At 35.5% G+C, this 22162-nt stretch overlaps 1 protein-coding gene across 1 annotated transcript in view; it reads right to left on the bottom strand.

The window, feature by feature from the left end:
• Positions 1-22162, bottom strand: part of LOC128018356 (adhesion G protein-coupled receptor A2) — a 64055-nt gene that overhangs the window by 12382 nt on the left and 29511 nt on the right. Inside the window, exons 2-6 of the mRNA XM_052603830.1 lie at positions 21158-21229; positions 4643-4714; positions 3211-3282; positions 1387-1458; positions 778-941 (exon numbers count right to left, since the gene is read on the bottom strand). Of these exons, the coding sequence (XP_052459790.1) occupies positions 778-941; positions 1387-1458; positions 3211-3282; positions 4643-4714; positions 21158-21229 (452 nt within the window). The remainder of the gene's footprint in view (positions 1-777; positions 942-1386; positions 1459-3210; positions 3283-4642; positions 4715-21157; positions 21230-22162) is intronic.

Below are 22162 nucleotides of genomic sequence, written 5' to 3'. Positions count from 1 at the left end.
GGCCACAGTTTGAGGCCCAAAAATGCAGTGTATGGCTAACAGAAAGATGAGATGAGGTTTAACAGAAATTCCCTGAGAAATATAATCAGACCCCTGTGGCAGAAGTCAGAGAAATAGGGATTCTTAAGCAAATATATTTGATCTTAGCTGGCTTAGACACAAAGATTGAGCAAAACTGAAATTCAGCCAAAAAAGCAAACTGATCAAAGACTAAGACCCTGTTCACACAGAGATGCGTTCCGCTGTATATGCATATATTTTGTAATAATAATAATTTTTATCCTCCACAGTAAGAATTTAAATAGTCATATTCAAATTGCTACATGTACTTAAAATATATTATTATTTATTTTTTGTTCAAAACAAAGCTATAGCTGAGTTAAAACAATTAATTTAAATACTAGAAATTTCAAGTGTAATTATTATTCAATACTAGCAATAATAATAACTGTTATTATTATTCAAAATAAGAATAATATGTATTGAAGAAATAAATGTTATAATAAAATAATTTAATATATTTAATAATAATATAATCTAAGCATATTTCAAAATAATAATGCATTTTCTATCCAAAACAATGGTTTAGATTTATTATTATTATTAATATTTTATTTCGTTTTTTTTTCTTTTGCTAAAAATACCCTGAGAAATATTCAATAGAATAAAAAAAAATGTGACAACTATCCCCAGTCACTTGTATGTACATTAGAATACAGTATATATGGAACATAAATGAACATGATTTTGTATAAGGTTTATATTAATTTTGCTCACCACAGCTGAGGTCACTCTCTCTCAGGAGACGCAGGGGTTTGTTCTGAAGTCTTCTGGGATATGCACAGAGTGTTTCGTCCCCAAGCCGAGCAGAACTGCTGCGTAAAAAGCCTGGCACCCAGCGCAGACCGCAGTCACATGACAGGAAATCAGAATGAAAGTTCCTAATGAGCAGACAATCAGAGGTTAGAATTAGATAAACCTTGTTCTTCAGAAGAAGACAAATCACATGGCATTTTATTTGTTTAATACAAAGACATTTACACATTTTAAGTGTGACCTCAGAAATATTTTTTAGGTCTACTTCATGTCATGCTAAAGTGCTAATCATGACTCTAATGGTTATGGGAACAGGGTGAGATCAGATACAGTATATTCATTCCAGCTGCATTATGGGATTATACTGTCATACCTGATAAAGAACTAGTCTTCATTTAATAGTAGTTTAACCACTTCTAGGGAATAGAGTTGTGAAATATAGACAGATATGCACAGAATCTTAGCTTTGTTCTAAAATGATCAAACAATCACTGACGATAAGCATGCCAGAAATCCCTGGAATATCTCTTTCTGAGCATGTGCACCATGAGAGCAATGACTTTTACTCACACCAGCTTCAGAGAGTGTAACTCCAAGAACAGATGTGGGTCCAGAGAGGAAAAAATGTTTCCAGAGATGTTTCTATTATAGAAGAACACAAAACATTTCACAATAATGAAATATGAAAAGAACATTATAAAATGCATCATTTGCAATAGATACTGTGTATATCCACTTAATACACAGTATTACAATCATCTTAAAAAGCTGAAACGATCAAATATATGTTATCCTCTGCAGCACAGTAACAGAGGTGGGTAGAGTACCCAAAAACTTTACTCAAGTAAAAGTAAAAGTAATTCTAGAAATATTTACTCAAGTAAAAGTAAAAGTACTAGTCTTGAATAGTTACTTGAGTAAGAGTAAAAGAGTATCGGATAAAAAATCTACTCAAGTAGTTAGTTACTAGTTACTTTGGGTCATATATACGGAGCCTTTTTTTATATAGATATATAGACAAAAAATGTATGTAATGTATGTGTGTGTGTATAAATGTATATATTTCATCAGCCTTTAATCTAATTTATGTAATTTATTATAAAACCCTGTCTATTTAAGTAACAAATATAGGTATCATGCCATAACATATTTTTAATACGACTGACTTTATTTTAAATGTGAATTTAACATTGAAAATTAATGTGATATAAATATTGCTACTAATCTTTCATTGTTCAGAAAGAGAGCAAATAACATTTACATTATTAAACATAATTTTCACTGACAGTCTAGATTTCATTCACTCTCAGAAACTACCATTAAAATCACTGAAACTGTTAACACTGTGAAATCAATATCTTAATTATAGATTCGTACACACAGCTGCACTTTGTTGTTTCTGACGAGAGAATTCGGCAGAAAGAGGTATTCAGTAAGTGAGCGAGTGAAGGAAGCACCGGCATTTCAGCGATGACTCATCGGAACACCTCTGATTGGCCATTGCATTCAAAAGAATCGTGTGTGATTGGTTATAATGCGCAGCGCTGTAAAAACACGTCTATCTCTGGCTCAGCGCCAGCAAGCGATCACAGATCTGAATTTAGCAGCTGATGATATGACTTGCTGAACGTACTCGCACTGGTGTGATTGTATTAAAATTAATAAAATCTTAATCGGCTATTCTTTGTCTTTTGGAAGCTGCATTCAACCTGTTATAAGCCACACACGTACAACAAACTAATGTCACAGTGGTATTGTGTACTGTAATCGAATGTAGCCCAAGTTATTACCTGTTAAACAGTAGACAGCACACGCGTTCATCTAATAAGGATCTCCATCGCAAGCAAATAATAGCCTTTGCAGATTAGCTTTCAATTCAGTGCAGTTCCATAGCCCCGTTTTCAACGCTGCTAATATTCTTAAACGTTACAACTCTGAGTGAACCGCTTCAGAGCTCAGCGCGTGCAGCATGGAACTGAACGACTCAATCAAACTGATTCATGAACCAATTCACTCGTTTGCCAATTGGTTCGATCAAGCCTTTGAACAGAGTTGACTCAAAAGAATGAATCATTCGCGAATGGGCATCGCTCATTGTCCAGAGAAAAGTAGACGGCGCGTTTGGAATAAACTAAAGCATTTATTGCATTAAGATAAAGTAACGAGAGGGGCGTCGCCCACAGTAACGAAGTAAAAGTACAGATTTTTCCCAAAAAATGTACTCAAGTAAGAGTATAAAGTACCCATCTTTAAATATACTCCGAAAAGTATTCGTTACCCCGAAAAATTACTCAAGTAAATGTAACGAAGTAAATGTAACTCGTTACTACCCACCTCTGCACAGTAACAATTCTTGCGGTCCAATAAATATTTGTTTCAGAAATAATGACTTACAATTTTGTGAGGTTGGTTAGTCCCTGGAACACTTCTGAAGTCAGGCAGCCAATTCGGTTACTGGATAGATCACTGTACAGATTACAGTGAATCAGATGCACTGTTATTATTGATGATCAGTGATTACTACTGTTATTAGTTCAATTACAGTCAAGATACTATATACTGTACCAGCTATACACCACAGTCTATAAATAAGTTATGCTCACCAAGGCTATGTTTATTTGATAAAAATATCTCCATTAAAATATAGTAATATTGCAAAAAATATTATTACTATTTAAAATAACTTTTTTATTGCAATATAGTTTAAAAAGTAATTTATTTCTTTAATGCAAAGCTGAATTTTCTGAATTTTCAGTGTCACATGACCCTTCAGGAATCATTCTGATATTCTGATTTGATCATTTGAAACATTTCTTATAATAAGCAATGAAGAAAACAGTAGAAATATAGCCTTAGTGACCATAAGAAACTTCTTTCGAACACACAAAAATTTATTTGTTCCACATTTTGACTGGTAGTAAGATTGATTGTTTGTGACTTTTACTCAATTGGTTTCAATGTGTTGAAGAGTAGGAAAAGTACTATGACAGGTAATATAACATGCTCCACTATCAACACGTCTTTATTTGAATTGATTATTATGTGGACCAAACACACTTCTTCCTACTTAAAAAGTACATTTGCACTGTTAAAAACAAATTAATGAATTTATTACTGAAAAGACAGACACACTTTAAGTGCAGATTAAGTGTCCACATATGTTTTGAAGCATGTGTGTGCTCTAATAGTAATTGTCATGCCGCACGTTGGAAAAATAAGATTTGATTTAAAGGATAAATTACTCTCTCTATAAAGAACATGTGAGCTACTTATAGATAAACATATATTTCATTTCAATGTCCCAGTCCAATATTACATCTGCACCAAACACACTCTATGAATTGACACTCAGTTTGAAAATAAAGAAAAAAAACTGTTCAAGGAGCCGTTCACATCTTTGCATCTAAAAACATGAGATGCAGTGCTCAGGAATGTGTGTTTTTTTTAAGTGCCTTCTCAGCCGTGTTCCTGGTTAATAAAAAAGAAACCAAAATGCTACTGTAAACAAAATCTTGCAATGCTGATTGGTTCACAGTTCAGGAACTGACATTGATGAGTGGCCACTGCGTGTAAAAGTTGAAATTATTTTATCTCGACACTGTCCTAAAAACACGCCATCATTTGAGAGACACCGCACAACAGCCAAACATGTCCGTCTAGCGTTTACATTGAAAACCGATGGGAAACTATTAGAATCACATTCTGTGTTAATGTCCCCTAACAGTTCTGTAAGTGAAAGTCAATGCAATTACTGTCATATTATTGGTAAAAGTGTGTAACTGGGGTCCTGTTATAATAACAGATTATGATTTTCAGGTGTACTTACAGTTTGCGAAGAGCTGTGAGACCCAGGAAGGCTCCAGGCATGATGGTGCTGATCAAGTTATTCCTGAGATCCCTGAGAAACAGACAAACACAGAGACCGTAGAGCAGATCAACTTACATGAGTTATAATCTAATATTCGAGTAGATCTCCCATGGATTACACTTCTGTGTGTAGCAACAGTGACCCCCTTTCCTTCATTTTTATTTTGTTCCAGTTACTGTATTCAATATACTAAAATAAAAGAGATAAGATGAATAAATATGTATATGTGCTTTGAAGGAAAATAAATTGCATGTTTGTATACGGTATGTGACCCATTACTGGAGACCAAAAACCACAAGTTCATATACTGTAAGCATAAGATAACATGAAATAAAATATGAAACACATTTTATATGCCACTGACCACAAGACCCTTTTTCTGCCTTCAACATAGTTTTTTTGTCCTGTCTCTATTGGAGTAAGAAAGAAATTTCCTGCATTTTTTAAACCATACCTCAAACCGCACCTGGTCCTCTGGCTCAAAACAGAGTCAGATCCCCCAAGCAGAGAAAACAGACACACATCAGAAGAGAAAGAGGAGATGCTCTCTTTAAACAGTGGAGGCTTTTAAAGTGACTCTTCCCACAGTGAAATTACACCTTCATGAGCCAAACCGTAAATATTTGTTTCCAGTACAAGCTTTGAAGGTAGTGTTTCATGCCGCCTCTGTCCAGGCCCAGATCTCTGTGTTTGCTTTTGTCCATCTGCTAAAGCACTTATCAGAATATTCGGCCATCAACATATGGATTCACACACTAAATACTGATAAATTAATGTTTTTTAGCCACAAGGGAATTAAAAGGATTATAAAGGTAAACTCAAGTTTAATAATGGTCATGTAAAACAACACCCTTTTTACCTTGTCAAAAACAGCTCTGTTCACAGTCACCCATTATTTCAGTGCCTGTCTCTTTAAATGATAATGAGCTACTGCTCACCCCGCCCCTCTCTTCCTAATCCACTGCATCTTCAGTGGCTCTGATGTCGGGAGAAAATGAGGACTCTTATATTCACTTTTACATTCAACTACAAAACACATGTATTGCTTATGAGACATTTTAGTCACTATATCTGCTCGAGTGTGGAGAAAATGACAGACAGTGTAAATTTTGTGCCCAGTGTCCCCTTTAAATCAAACCATATAAAACACTGCAGTTCAACATCACAGTTCATTCATTTTTAGAAATTAGATTACATTCCATTAAGTTTAGACGATATATGTATTATAAAAAAAAAGATTGATAAATGATAAATTGCATTTTATGTGTATTATAAAGTATATTGTGCTTTACACAGTATGCAGACTTCAAAAAATATGGAAACATTCATTTGTATTATTTAATTTAATATTTATTAAGAAATATCGGTGTACAGTATATATAATGAACAAACACACACACACACACACACATATATATATATATATATATATGCATTTTCCAAGCACTGTTTTATATAATAAACTAATTTAAATAAAAATTACTTAATTATTTAATTATTTAAGTAATTATATACTATTAGAAATAAATACTGTCATAAATATTAATATTATTTCTAGTAATACCTCTATATCTAATAATACTTATTATTATTATTATAATTTTCATTATATTGTATCACAGACAGTATATTAGAATTAACATTTAAATAAAATATGCATGTGTATATATGTATTACAGTGTGTGTGTGTGTGTGTGTGCGTGCGTGTGTGTGTGTGTGTGTGTTTGATTACACACACTGTAACATTTTGCTAATATTGAACGAAAATGTCCTACATGTAGATCCAGGCAATCCACCAATCAGTGATCATTTCTTAATGTCCTTCATCCATAAAGCTCTATTGGTGCTAAAACTACAGCAAACAAAGACGCAGCATGATGTCATGTGCTGAATATAAACATGAACATTACACAGCTTTGATAACAGATATGCTGTATATATTTGCAGGGAACCAAGACATTAACACCGTCACGACAGAATTCAGTAAAGCGCTGACCTGTCACATCTGTACGGCCCATGATTGCTGCATGATTGACACATTAATAGCTATCAGAGCCAATATACGGAGAGAAGCGGAGGGGTAGAAGGTGAGAAAGTGACCGCAGGAGAAAGTTATGCGCTATTAAATACACGTGTTTGAATTCCAGTGACAAAAGAGTGCCACAGCAGGGTAAATAGGACATATTGTAGAGTATTTCAGTCTATGAATGTGAATTGTTGAATGAACCTGCTCACAAATGTGTGTGTGTGCCAGTAGCAGTGCTCTTGGACGGGGAACAATAGCTGTTTCCTGGCTAGCGTGTCCTAACCCTCATTAACACTGTGATGAAAAGAGAGACTCCACTGTTTCCTCACACACACACCGCTCGAGTGAAGGTCAGAGCAAAGTGTGCTCTCTGTGTGTGAAGATCAACACAACGGCTCTCAGACACTCTCTTATCGCTCAGATGGGGAATGTTGAACAGGGAGCGATCTCTTCCTAAAGTCTGGAGAGCTCTCTTTCTCCCTCTCACACACACACACACACACACACACACACACTGCAGAACCGCAATGTCAGCACGGCTGGAGTGATTAAAGACCTTATGAAATCTGAAGTTGTATGGCTCTAAATCTGTTTGTTATTATGGTAGTATATTCCTAAAGCTCACAAAATGATGTTAACACATTTACATATTTCACATTTACTGTCCTACTTTTCTGGACAAAACTGTTGCTGACTCGGATTGAAGAAATTATGAAATTACAATACATATGTGAATCAAAAAGCACGCTTAAGTTCAGCTGATGTTTAAACTATAACACATTTTCATTTAATTACAAATAACATGCAATTAAGCATCTGTAAACATTTGCACTTAATTATATTCTTTTAAAGTATATTCTTTCCATATACTCTTTTTAAAAGTGGGCTAAAGTGGGCTTTTCTCACAGCAAATAGCAAATCATGTTCATGTCTTTGATTCGTCCAGATCCAACTTCCTGTTTCAACAGGAAATGCATCCACACAAGACAGAAAACTGCACTCATCAAATGCTTTCCTAGGGTCTTTAAAACTCACAGTTGGGATCCAAAACCCTTCGTGAACTTCACAAAGGATTTATAAAGAACGATTTTTGAGCCGTGTCTTTAAATCACTTACAGTGTAAGCCAGAGTCTGCTGAATAATTTCCCCAGCACATGGTTTATGACGGTCTTAGTAAGACCTTATGTAAGAACATGATGATAGGTGTTCAGATATGCAGATGTTTGGATGGGAAACCTACGACCCACTTCAGTCACTGAACTGAAACAGCTTTTGCAGTATTTTAACTCTTCATGGAGATGTGGGATACACACTTTCATGGCAATTCATAATTATTTTACATTTTGCAAATTGATGGATAATTTAAATGAATTTGTACAATCTCAGATTTTTATTCAATTTGCTTACAACTCACTTACGGTTAACTTCACAGTTACTTACTTTCTAATAAATGTACTGTACAAATCACATGTACAAATTCATACAAAATCGCCTCCTCATAAAACAGTTATGCGTTTCTTGAGATTGGTTTGCACTTTTTTTCAGTGGTCGTGCTGGGATTTCAAAACATTCTTCAATAAAGCTCACTGAACTAAACCAAGCAGCTCTGAGATTAAATCACAGTATTAAAAACTTTGATTTGAAGCAAAGAAAATATGTAAAACAAAAATATGGTACAATATAAAAAAAAACATGTAACTTTAAATTCACTGACTGTGAGTAAAAAAAAATTTAAAAAATTAAAAAAAATAATAAAAGTAGCTGTTTTTATTTACATTGCTGAATGATACTAACTGACACTGATTTAAAAATATAATAATAAATTAATTTTTTTAATCTTCTGAATTCCACATGGTGGCAAAATTCCTCATAAAAGCCACCAAAACAATAATAATAATAATGAAAACAAAACAATGATTTGATAATTACGGGTCTTTTTCACATATACTGTATTTAACTATAGAAGTAAAACAAAACAAAAAAATTCTGACAAGTTGCATAGTTCATTAGGCTGGTTTCCAGGCAATGTACTGTAGCATTCTGGTACATTGATACAGGGAGGAATATGGTGAGGTGTGTTGCTTTGTAGATTTAGGTGCAAATAGCGGAAATAGACATTTTGGTGGCGCATTTCATTTCCTGTACAGAGGTTGTTTTTCATTTATTTTTACCGTTTCCTTTCTCTCTCTATTTTTTTAAACACTGTTTTTTTCCCCTACCGCTGGAGTCCTGAGTAGGGGGGAGCAGAAGTGACCCCGTAATGGCCACTAACACACACATCGGGCTTGTTACACAATGGGGTCCTTATGAAATCAACGTCGACCCACTCCTACCCAAACAGGAAATCTTCTTATTTTTCCAACTCATTTCCTGCTTTTCCTCTCCTTCCTCGAATTATTGGAATAGTTTTCCTTTATCCAGTCTATCCTGAGTCAACATTTCACTTTTTTTTGTACTGAAATGATTGCAAATGGTCATCCATTTGAAAACAAATGCACATATAATGAAACAAACCTAATCTGAGAATATACGTCAATGTCATCATTTTATAAATATATAATAAATGGAATCACTACAGATTTATATCTAATTCAGGACAGACCCTTTTAGATTGAAATATCTAGCATATTTCAAGAGCTGTTTCCTTTATGATTTTTTCAGTAAACCTATGAAGAAGAAGTGCACTTTTGAAGAGTTGCATTTCTGTGGTTAATGTTGATTATATATTTGTTCAATGGCAGAAGGAAGGTATTACGCCAAGATAAACGTTGGGACCGGAATTGTGGAAAATTGCTCAACCCGGTGCTTGAAGAATGTGCTCCTCCAGAAATAAATTAGGCACATTAGGAGCATTTGGGCTTTTAGGATGTTGCTTCAGTTGGACTCTGGAAGGCTGTTTGCTGTCAAATCATTTGAAGGGACCCAAATGTGGAAGAAAACTAATGCCAAAATCCAGTTTTACTTCATATCATTATCTGAGCATGAACAATCTGAGCATATGTGTTTCATCTGATACCCACAGACTGACACACACAGAAAATACATTATATTTAATACATTTGACCAACTCTGATATCATCACTTTCAGTCATGTCCAAAATAAAATCAAAATATTTTGATAGCTGACTCTATCAGGTCATTTGCAGTGCATCATGGGACTGCACATTCGCTGAGAGCTCTTTTGGCATGTATTTGCTGGAGATTTCATTGCAGAATCGTGGGTGATGTAGATTTTAACAATGAGGCCTCACAATAAGAATATACCATCAATTAACAATCTAATACCCATAGGTCTTTAAAAGGTTTACATGGTTAGATTTAAAAATCAGTTTCCCAAAAGAGAAAATAAATGTGATTTTTACTTCCGGAAAACGACACTTGAACACAATTACAGAAATTCTGCAGCAATTTGCATAAGTTCAACTATTAATGTGTTGGGAAAAAAATGCTATTATCAACTGAAAGCGCTTAATGTTGGGCCGACACACAATATTTTAAGAGCAGCACACTGAAGCGCTGTCACTAGGCCAGTGTGAGCACAAAGAAACAGCTGTCTGATAGCACAGAGCACAATATGACTGAATGAAGCCAGGACAATGACATGCTATGTGTGAACACGGCTGCATGTGGGTGCACTTTGAGATTCAGTCAATCTGGGCTTTAGATGGGCACAATGAAAAGGATTTCTTGTGGATGTGAAAGAAGGAAACACAGAGAACAAATACAGAACGTTGTAAATTCAGTTCAGCTGTGCATTTGACAGACACAGTAAAAATGCCCTCCCAAAACTACTCTCGTCTGCTCTTTCAGCGATTTTTCAGTGTGAATGTACGCTCTGTCACTCCATCCTGCTTTTGCATTTCGTGAAAAGCCCAGACGCTTTTTGGGTCCCTCAAGCAACATAAACACACCCACACTAACACACATACACACACTCACAACACACCCCTTGCCTCGAGTTTATCTAATAGTCACATCTGGAGTCTATCAACTCCAGCGGTCTGCCCCCCTTCTTCTTCCTCACACACTCCTCTGGTCCTGCTCTGTCCCATTCCTTTAACACTTTCTTCACCACATCGCTACTGGATATGAAGCCTGAGACAACTCCAGCAACTGAATGTTCAGTCCCCAACATCTCAACAAGAACTTCAAATGAACTCTGGAAGAAGAACTTCTTTTGTTGCGCTGTGGAGGAGTTTTGAGGAGTATTTGTGTAAACAGTGAGGCCGAGGTTATCTAGTCCGGTCAAACCATGTAGTCAAACTTCTGTCAAACTTGTATTATGATATTACAGCTGAAGTGTGTCATTTTTTTCAGCTTTGAGGAACATTCTTCTATTTCAGTTTTAAATACTGAGATAAGATGTCCCTGAAGTTTGTAAATACTGTGGTACTTTCAAAACATTGTTTGTTTGAGCATCCTGAACAATCTGACACAGCAACAGCTCAACCAATTGGAGGAGTTTGGGGGCGGGGCTATCTATTTGGCTGACCAGTGAAAGATGAGGGGAGAGTTCATGAAACATTCACGTTTTCAAGTTAATTAGCCATTTGTTGAAAGTTACGCCAACGAATTTGCACAGTTCAGCTTTAGATTCAAGATCAAATTTAAATGTACCTTAAATTAATATCTACTGAAATTCACATTCCTGGTTTATTATGCACTGTTTTATTTGCATGGTATCCCAAGAACACACACAAAAAAAGTTGTTTCTTGTAATATTTGATTGAAATGTAATGACATCACATATCCCTTTTATATCCCCTCATATTTCAACCACCTGGATGCATTGTAATATGTAACACCCAATTTTTACAACCCAATCATAAAATTAAGTCCACCCACATTATTACTCATTGAGTGTCCTTTCAATTTGAAAACACCCTTGTGAAAAAGAAGCACACTTTAGCATACTTTTAAAATGTATATTGCTCTATCAAAGCATTTGCCCTATTGAGTATAAAAACACACAATGTGCTATAAATTTAGCCAATCACAGATTTTACTTTAGCTTCTGTGAAAGGAAACTCCCCTTAAATTGAGTGTGAAATTAAGGACGTAAAATATTTTTTTACAACTATTGGACTTTTTCTGGTGCAAAAAAAGCAGTACACTTAAAGGGATAGCTCATCCCAAAAAGAAAATTACCCCATGATTTACTCTCAATTAAGCCATCCTAGGTGTACACCTACAGTACGTCCCATGTCATTCACTGGAACATCACTCTTTCGTGATTTGTGAACACACATATGACAAAAAAGCTATAAATTACAGTTTATAAAGTTTGAAATATGGATATTTTTCTTACACAAATACATTGATTCACTTTAGAAGGCCTTTATTAGCCCCTTGGAGTCACGTGGAGTACTTTTATGTGATGGATGGATACACTTTTTTTGGCCTTCACTGATCCATTCACTGCCATAACATAGCTTGGAAGAGCCAGGACATTGTTTTATATAACTCGGATTGTATTCATCTGAAAGAAGAAAGTCATATACACCTATGACTTGAGGGTGAGTAAATCATGGGGTCATTCTCATTTTAGGGTGGACTATACCTTTAAATGGCCTTTTGTTTCAATAACTTCATATTTTAAATTTTATTTTAATATTATACTTAAGTGTATATTGAGCCTTTTTCACAAGGAAATGTCAGATTATGGAAGTAAAATGGGTTGTGAACCATCTTTGAAATTTAAACACATCAGCAATGCAGAAATTAACATATTGTATGTCCTTAAGATTTATTTTTATTTCTTATTTATTTCTCTTTAAAGTATTAATCTTGGAGTAATCAGTGCAGGATTGCTGGACTTTTAATCACATAAGAAGCTGACTGAATCCACATCTGTCTTTCTCTAGCTTCGTTTATTAGGGGAAAGATGGTTAAATTCACTGCCACTACCCTTCAGATTTTATGAGAGGGCCATGAGCTAGCAATGGCCAGCGCACGCATGCACCCACACACACCAGAGTTACCAAGTCCACGTATTAAAAGTGACTTTGGGCTTCTTTTTTTGTAAAGCTGTGTGAAAAAAATCCCAGGTTTTTTCAACTTGGAAAATATGACTTTTGTTTAGCCTCTTTTTTTTGTCATTTTTTTTGTAATTTATTAATTGTCACTGGCTTTAATATAAAAACAAATAGTCCTATACTAATACAAAGAGTAAAAAAAGTAAATAATTAGTAAATAATTATATTTGTGTTTCTCAGATAAAAGAGTGGTTTCAGTTTAATATGTTGCAGGCTCATTTATTGATAATAAAAAATTTAAAATAAATAATATTGATGATTATAAACCATTAAAAAAAAAAGTTTTGGCCTTGTTTTTGAAGCTGCGGTTGCTTATTTTTCTCGCGAGAGTTGGCAACAGTGACAGACACACACATACACACACACACATACACACACACACATACACACACACAGAGAGCTCGAGAGCCGAGAGCTCCCACTCTGGATAAGGTCATATCCTTACCTACATTGGAAACAATGTTAATCTTGATTCCAAACACATCATAATAGCCCACATTAAATCAGAAGGACAGGGTTGGGACACTCGCAATAAACAAGCATCCATCCATCCATCTATCTATTTTTTTTTTTCATTTCAAATCTTTACATAAAAGACAGAAAACACATAACAGAGTGGAGGTCTCTCCCCTTCTCTCCTCTGTTTATGTAAGCACATTTTACACCTGCTTTTTCTCATCCTCTTCACTCTATCAGAGTGTAAATCTTCCTTCTCTCTCTCTCATTATTCTCATTAGCTCTGCTCAAATGAGTGCTGGACAGGCCGCTGTGATCTGTTCGCACACTCGTTAGGGTCGCCGCTCGTTAGCAGGGGCCAGCCTCATTACAGGATGCGTGTGTGTACGTGTCTATGTGGCTGTGTGCCGTTTTAAGGGACGGCGCTGGGTGGAAAATTTAATTTAGGAGATCAAGGGGAAAAAGCGTGGGTTTGGCTGAGTGTGTGTATTTGGGTTCAGGTGAAAATTGCTCTTTTCATATAACAGGCTTGTGAGTATGTGAAAGAAAGCCAAGACAACACAAAGACACACTCGCACACATACACTAACATGCGGCCTTCACGACCTCCTACATCAGCCCGCTGTGTTCTATAAGGGTATAACACAAACATGGCTGAACATCGCTCTCGTTGGGTGGTTTGGAGAGCTATGAAGGACTTATTTTCTTTGAGGAGGTCTGCTTTAATGAAAGGGAGGACTTTGTGAGAAGCTACCAGAGAACCAACGCTGGCCTCTCCTCCGGCCCTCCAGCAATACTGTAAATCCACCAGACTGCTGTCCATATAGAGCGACGCATACAGAAGGAAATTCATTTCAGAATGTCTGAATGTGAACACTGCAGAGAGATCATGCTAGCTGTGTCACACCTGTTGGATGTGCGGTTGAAGCTCAAAATGGCACATTATGATGAAGTAGACTCAATAAAAACAATAATACAACTTTTTTCACTATAATTATTTTATCTCAAGTTCAATATAGTGTTAATCAAGGTGCAGCATTGATATATAAATATGATTGGATCTGTGTTAACATGCCATAACTGTGATATCTTCCAAATGTCCTGTTTTTAAAGCTTACTTAATGGTCAGAGTAGATTGGGAAGAAGCGTTTTTTATTTATTTTATGCAACTGTTTAAAAGTGTGTGGTAAGTAATTTATTACTTTTATTCATTTACTCATAAATGGATCGGAGACCTGAAAGTAGTCAAAGATAATCCGGTTGCACTTTATTTTACAGTACATGTACTTACATGTACTTATAGTGTACTTACAGTGTATTTATCTTAGAAAGTTCTGGTAATACAAGGTAACTACATGGGGTAGGGTTAGGTTTAGGGGTAGGTTCAGGGTTAGTACCTAGTTATTACATAGTTATTGTAATTACTATAATAAGTAGATAGTATGTACATGAGGAACAGGACTGTAAAAAAAAAGTGCTACCGATAATCCAGTCAAACAATTGAGAATTTTTTTTTTTTCTTTTTCATACATTTATTGAGAAAAAAATGATCCTGTGTTACATTTATATATGAGTGGCAAAAGTATGTGAATCTTTGCTTTCAGAATCTGGTCTGACCCACTTTTGCAGCAAAAACTGTAGCTAAATGTTTCTTGTAACTGCTGATCAGTCCTGCACAGCAGCTCGTAGGAATCTGAGCCCATTCCTCAGTAGAGAACTGTTTCAACTCTGTGATGGGGGGTTTTCTCCTATGAACTGCTTGCTTCAAGTCCTTCCACAACATTTCATTTGGACTCAGGTCCGGACTTTGACTTGGCCATTCCAAAACATTAATTTTGTTCTTCTTTTTTGTCCGTTCTTTGGTAGAGTGACTTATCTTGCTGCATGAACCATGTTCTCTTGAGACTCAGTTCACTGACAGATGTCCTGGCTTTTTTTTTTAGAATTGAGAATTCATTGTTCCATCAATGATGGCAAGCCGTGCTGGCCCAGGTGCAGCACATCAGGCCCAAACCATGATTATACCACTACCTCCATGTGATGGGTTAAAGTTCTTATGCTGGAATGCAGTGTTTTCCTTTCTGCAAACATAACGCTTCTAATTTAAACCCAACATTTCTATTTTAGTCTCATCCATCCGCTAAACATTTCTCCAATAGACTTCTGGTTTGTCCATATGATCTTTAGCAAACTGCAGATGGGCAGCTATGATCTTTTTGGAGAGCAGTGGCTTTCTCCTTGCAATTCTGCCATACACACCATGGATATTCAGTGTTTTCCCGATGGTAGACTCTTGAACATCAACATAAGCCAATGTGAAAAAGGCCTTCAGTTGCTTAGAAGTTACCCTGGGATCAAACCTCGCAGATTATTATAAGTCTTGCTTTTGGAGGGATCTTTGTTGGTCGACCACTTCTGGGTAGGGTAACAGATGTCTTGAATTTCCTCCATTTGTACACAATCTATACAAACAAATCCACAAAACAGATCCAAACTCTTTAGATCTGGATTTGTAACCTTTTCCAGCCTGATGAGTACCAACAACTCTTTTTCGGAGGTCCTCATAGATCTCCCTTGTTCGTGCCATGATTCACTTCCACAAACATGATCAGACTTTGATAGACCTCCGTTCTTTACATAAAACAGGGCAGACACTGACACCTGAGAGTCATTTCACTGATTAAAAACACCTCTGAAAAGATGGATTCTGATTTCACATTAACAGCTATCCTAGAGATTCACTTTGCCACTCGCAGATATGTAATATTGGATAATTTTCATGAAAAAATAGACAAAAAATGATTGGATTCTCTCTAAAAATGAGTTTGACACTTCAGAATTAAATTAAATAATCTGGGGGATTATTTTCCATAATTTCACTCTGTCATGTGTGAATTCACAGGGATGCACGTTTTAGGAATATACGGTATACAGAGAAGAAGATGGCTGTTTGGACAATATTTAGACCCTTGAAGAGACGCCAGAACAGTTTGAGACAGATTTCCATAATAGGATGCACAGCACACAACACATGGGATGAGAAAACACAGCCAGACAGAAAGATGAAGTGCTGCAGTTTTCTTTCGTGTCATATCAATAACATATGTGTCATGATAAAGAATGCTTTGACATCACTTCAGTGAAATACTGCTTCGCTGATAACACGCCCTTTGAATTGAGCGGGAAGAAAAAAGAAGAAAGTTACAGTAAATGTGTCAGCAGTCAGATCTGTGATTAATATTAATATAGCAACACTCCTAGACGTGAAATTGACAAAGGCAGCAGTTTTTTGGGCTATAGAGAGAGCAGTAAGATCACCCTGTCCTTGGATGACTGCTGCACAAATGATAAGATAAACTCCCAGCAGCATTTTACGCAATACACACACACTCACAAGCTGGAAACAATGAACAGAGATATGTGCACACACACACACAACAAGCCGTTGAATTATATCAAGAATAAACAATAGTACACATACACACATCACGCAGGCCTGTCACGCCGCAGGAGGCTGAGACCCAGGGCATGCTGGGAATTGTTTGTTACAAATTGCACAATCAGCTATAATCAGTTTCACATAAGCAAACTAATCTGTATTTACTAGTACTTCAAACTTTACATCCCTTGGGAACTGAATGTAATGTTTTTAAAAACGTAACTGTCTGTTAAATAAAATATTATATATTACATTTGTAATAAATGCAATTAGCTGAACCTTAGAGTGCTAGAGAGCCACACTTAAATTGGACTTGAGTAAAACAAATAATAATATGTAATTTCATAATTATTTCTATTGTGTTTTAAATATGATTAAAGTGTACTGCTGAATGTACTGACAAGCATTTGTGTTCAACTAAAATCTATTTTAAAGACCGGTATGTGTCATATTTGTAATGATGAAGTTGCAATTTAGTACATTTAAAATATATTAACTTCAGTATGTTAATCCAAACATCAAAATACAGTAAGTGTACTGTTTTAGACCTTGATGAATATTATTAAAACAATGATTTAAAATATAACTTAGAATTTGACATCATTACAAAGTGGACTTTTTACAAGTAAACTTGTTAGGAAACAGTCTCTTTAAGTACACTTTAAGTACATTTAAGTGGCCTCTCATTTTCGATTCAAAATCATTACATTAGCTACAGATGTGGTTTTCTTAAAATTTTACTTTTAACCCTTCTATCACTTTAAAAAACTGTATAACCATTTCCAGGGTCAGTTCTGAACTTAGATTTACAGTATAAACCTGTCACAACCTACATACAACTTAAAATATCTTAAAAGCTTAAAAACCACATTGTGTCTGATCAGTAACTTCTCATTAATGTGTCAATGTGCAACAATTTCGGTTTTGAATGTAACTGTGTTTTACTGTAATTTCTTGTTTAAATGTTATTTACTGTTTTAAAGAAATTCTTTGAAATTTCAAATTGGACAAGAACATCAGCAAAACCACTATAATGTGAGAAAAATATATATTTTACAACATTCATGAGAATTGTTAATTTATTATAATATAAAATTTATCAGAACATATAAACTGATAATTATCAGTATTAACGCCATTGAAATTAATGGAATTTCATTAAACTCTTTTAACTCATGCTGCTCAAAAAAGTCAAAACATATTTTTCGTAAAAATACATTAGAATTTTTTTCTTTTTACAAAAATCCAGGGATGTCTTAGACATTTTTACTTTTTGACTCTTGGGTCAAAACTGACCTGAATGTGATATGGGGGTTAAGATTTAAGCACACTACAAAAGCATATTCAATAATATTGAGCAAAATTTTTCCCACAATGGATTATGACATGATATATAATTATTGTCTTTCATTATTTTGGTTTTCATGCTGATTCCAGTCATCTGTAAAAGTTGGAACTGACCAACTATTGAAATCAGATTTGGAAATCAGTTTGGAAAGTCTGGATTTTCGCAATTAGAAATGTGATTGTGGTTGTGTGACATCACATAAACATGGAATAATGTACAGGAGAGTAAAATCCAGTAAATTAACTATTGCCTTCATAATCATACGCCTGAAAAACAAATGCCGTCGCTGCATAACATCAATTATTCTCTGCAATTTGGCTGCTAGGAAACACCTTTCCAAAACAAATGGTTGCATTGCAATTTGTTTCTTTATAAATCATCTTCAGAATGTCTGGCAATGGAACGTCTTTACAGAGGGATGTCAGTGATATCTACTAGGAAAGAATATCCCACATCTGAATGGAATGCATCATTAGAACTCTAGTAGCCAAGGATTCTAGGCTTCCTAAAAAGGAGCCCAAAGAGCAGTTAAGCTACATGGTTTTCTAAACGTACCGTGCCATACCATTTTTGTGTCATTTTTATTACAGACCTACTGCATAAGGAATGTGTTTTCAGTTTTGGAGATACAAATACTATAAGTACATGGATCAAAAGTATGCATACCTATTACTTACTTTTAACTCTCTAGTACATGAATAGCTTTTTCTAAAAAAATAATTATAATAATAAATAAATAAATCGATTTTTCTCACCTCTGATTGATTTAATGTTTTTCTTTTTTTAACATATAAAGTCATTCACATTGTTTCTAGATTATTGTGCAGAGTGATCAGATGCATTTTTAATATTTGCTAAAAGCTTAGTTGGCCAACTGTTTTTTGATCTTGACACAAAATGACCAGCAACATGCTTATTGTTTTTCAGTACATAACAGAAACATGTTTAAAAAAAGCAGAACACAAAATTGATGTCACTGCCGAAACTTTTGGCCATGACTGTACAATTGTAAACTTGGGTCTCCTACAAACTCTACAAATCCTGAGGAGTGAATAATCATCATTTTCATCCTGACTTTGAGCCTTTACAAACCTACGCAGCCCCACACATGACATGCAAGAAAAAATAAATAAATTGTGCGCACGATTCCTAATTCGTTCCCTCACTGTACTAAAACATGCACACAATTACTATTGCGTTCCCTTGATTTACTATTGGATTCCCTCGATTTTCTATTGCGTTCCGTCAATTTGCTAAATCGTGCGCACGATTTAGCAAATCGAGGGAACGCAATAGTAATCCTGTGCACATTCTAGTACAGTGAGGGAACGAATTAGGAAATCGTGCGCACAATTTATAAATCGAGGGAACGCTATAGTAATCGTGTGCACGTTTTAGTACAGTGAGGGAACGAATTAGTAAATCGTGCACAAGATTTAGCCTGATATTTTTTCTTGCATGTCATGTGCGGGGCTCTGTACAAACCTGTTTTTCTAGTTGTGTGCATTTCTCCAGAACCCGTCGTAATTGTTTTATTAACACATTAACATAGTTTTAAAACATAGTTTTACATAATTTTACTGGTGTATATTATATATACATACTACTGTATATTATATATTATAATTATACTATTACAAATACTTCCAAATAAATAAATAGTTTCAACGATACGTCACAATAAGGCCAATAATGAGCTTAATGAATGAATTCTGAATTAAATGTCTGAATTAAACAGTACAAAATTGCCACATTAATATAATTATTTTAAATCTTAGACAAAGATGATCTAGGAACAGCAACATCTCATTTACCAATCAAATATGTAACAAAAGAAAACAGGCCTTCCCCCTCATCCTAGCCCGGTTTAACTACAATCCCAGGTACGAGCGCCTGTTTGCAGCCATGGCTCCAGTTTCTCTGACCTTTGACCTCCACAACTCCCCGGGGGTCTTGTCTGCACTTGCAAAAACAAGCAAATCAGATCCTTTTACCCCGAACAAACACCTACATACAGAGAACTGCCCTGTCTTACACACACATGGCTAATCACTGCACACGTGCACACATGATCACGAGCACACACACACGTGCACACCACAATGACCACACACACACATCAAACACACCTGATTATTAAACACACTAAAATTATTGTTTTTTTTGTTTGTTTTTGTAGCCAAGATACCATATTACAATTTTTATATATGCAAAGTACAGCTACAAAGGAGCTAAAATAATATGGCCTACTGTAGCTGTCAGTATCATACACCGATACTGCAGGTCAATCAGCAACACATCATATTTCCTCCTCCTTCACTCCCTGGCAGCCTCCTCTATTATCTGAGCAGTTCTTCACACAGTGATATATGGAGGTGTAATGAGACTCCTTCAGTGATAGTCTCGTGTACGGCTCATCCTCCCTACCAGAGCATCACCCTCACAGAAAATAAAGTCAAATGATTTTGGTTTTGACAATAATTTGCACTTGTATTTAAAACTGCAGTGTGAAACTTTGAGTACATAACTGTACATCTCCAGTATTTGCATAATACATCAGTGTTCAAAACTGACTCCTTACCTTACATTGATTCGCAACTGTAAGCTTATAATAATCCCTTATAATTTGAGGTGTCGGGTCCAATTTTATAGGAAATTGAAATCATTTGATTGTTTGACAGCATTCGTCATTGGACATCATGTCCAAAAACAGACAGAAGAAGACTCGGCTACTGTATTTATTATACTTGATCTGTCAGTGTCTCAATTTACTTTTCTAATCAGATGTACTTTTGTTTATGCATCAATGCCCTAGTGGAAAATACCCTGCACTTGTACTTTTAGTATACTAAACTGGCATACTTCTAAATTGGAACAACTAAATTTGTACTAAATGCACTTTAATTGTGCGTAATAGCCCTGAAGTCTGACTAAAGGGGAACTGAAGTATGATTGAATTTGCTAAAGTGGAACTATTGCAAGTATACTCCAGAGTACACTTTAAAAACTTGCATTTATTATAAAGACCAGAATCATTGTAATGTTTTAGATTTAGACTCCGCAGTGAATCAAAACGGCCAACCCTTGACACACATCAAAGAAACCACTAAGCCTTGCAATGGTGACGAAGATGATGATGATGATGATGATGAGAAAGAGGTTGACTTACAGCTTCTCAAGGGAGTACAAGCCAGTGAAGGAGCCATTTTTCAGGACGCGGATGCGATTGTTGCTCAGATTTCTGTGAAGAAATGCAAAAGCAGAGGTGAAATGAGTCATCGTGATGACAGCCACTAATCACACATTCACAGACAGCCATATAAAACGAAATCCAGTCGTGCATCCAATGAAAACAGCCCTCGCTCACACACTCTGTCACACACACCCTCGCCAACACACACCCGAACCAAAACACACACGCGCATGTCCAACAAAAACACGCATGTACAGTAAACACCCTGACACAAGCATGCTTATATGGCCAGGCATCTCAGACACAAGCGCTCGCCAACTCTCACACATATTCTTCATTTACTGCCTACAAACCCTCAAGACCACAGCATTAGATTCTGGTTTATACACCAAAGACGAAAGTAAGACTGTAGAAGTCACACTGCAAAACTTACATTTCTATCAAACCAAAACAATAAAATAAGATATAAAGGGAGATATCATGGAAAACTATTTTCTTGCGTTTTTATTGATGTAATGTTTTTGTTGTTGTTGTTTTATATCATTTAATTAGTACCGTATTTTCCGGACTATAAGTTTTCATAGTTTGGCTGGTCCTGCGACTTATAGTCAAGTGCGACTTATTTATCAAAATTAATTTGACATGAACCAAGAGAAATTAACTAAGAGAAATGAACCAAGAGAAAACATTTCCTTTTACAGCCGCGAGAGGGCGCTCTATGCTGCTCAGTTCTCCTGTAGTCTACACTGAAAACAGAGCGCCCTCTTGCGGCTGTAGACGGTAATGTTTTCTCTTGGTTCTTGGTTCTAAATAAATGCGACTTATAGTCCAGTGCGACTTATATATGTTTTTTTCCTCATCATGACGTATTTTTGGACTGATGCGACTCAAAATACGGTAAATGATTTACTGATGAAATTGTATTGTTTTTTTAATGTAGATGTATTAACCGTTTTATTTATCCTGTGGAATTTGAATTGT

This window comes from Carassius gibelio, chromosome A8 (assembly GCF_023724105.1).
Source record: "Carassius gibelio isolate Cgi1373 ecotype wild population from Czech Republic chromosome A8, carGib1.2-hapl.c, whole genome shotgun sequence".
Classification (NCBI taxonomy): Eukaryota; Metazoa; Chordata; class Actinopteri; order Cypriniformes; family Cyprinidae; genus Carassius; species Carassius gibelio.
The sequence above is the reverse complement of the archived record's forward strand: the minus strand, read 5'-3'. Positions and strand labels throughout refer to the sequence as shown.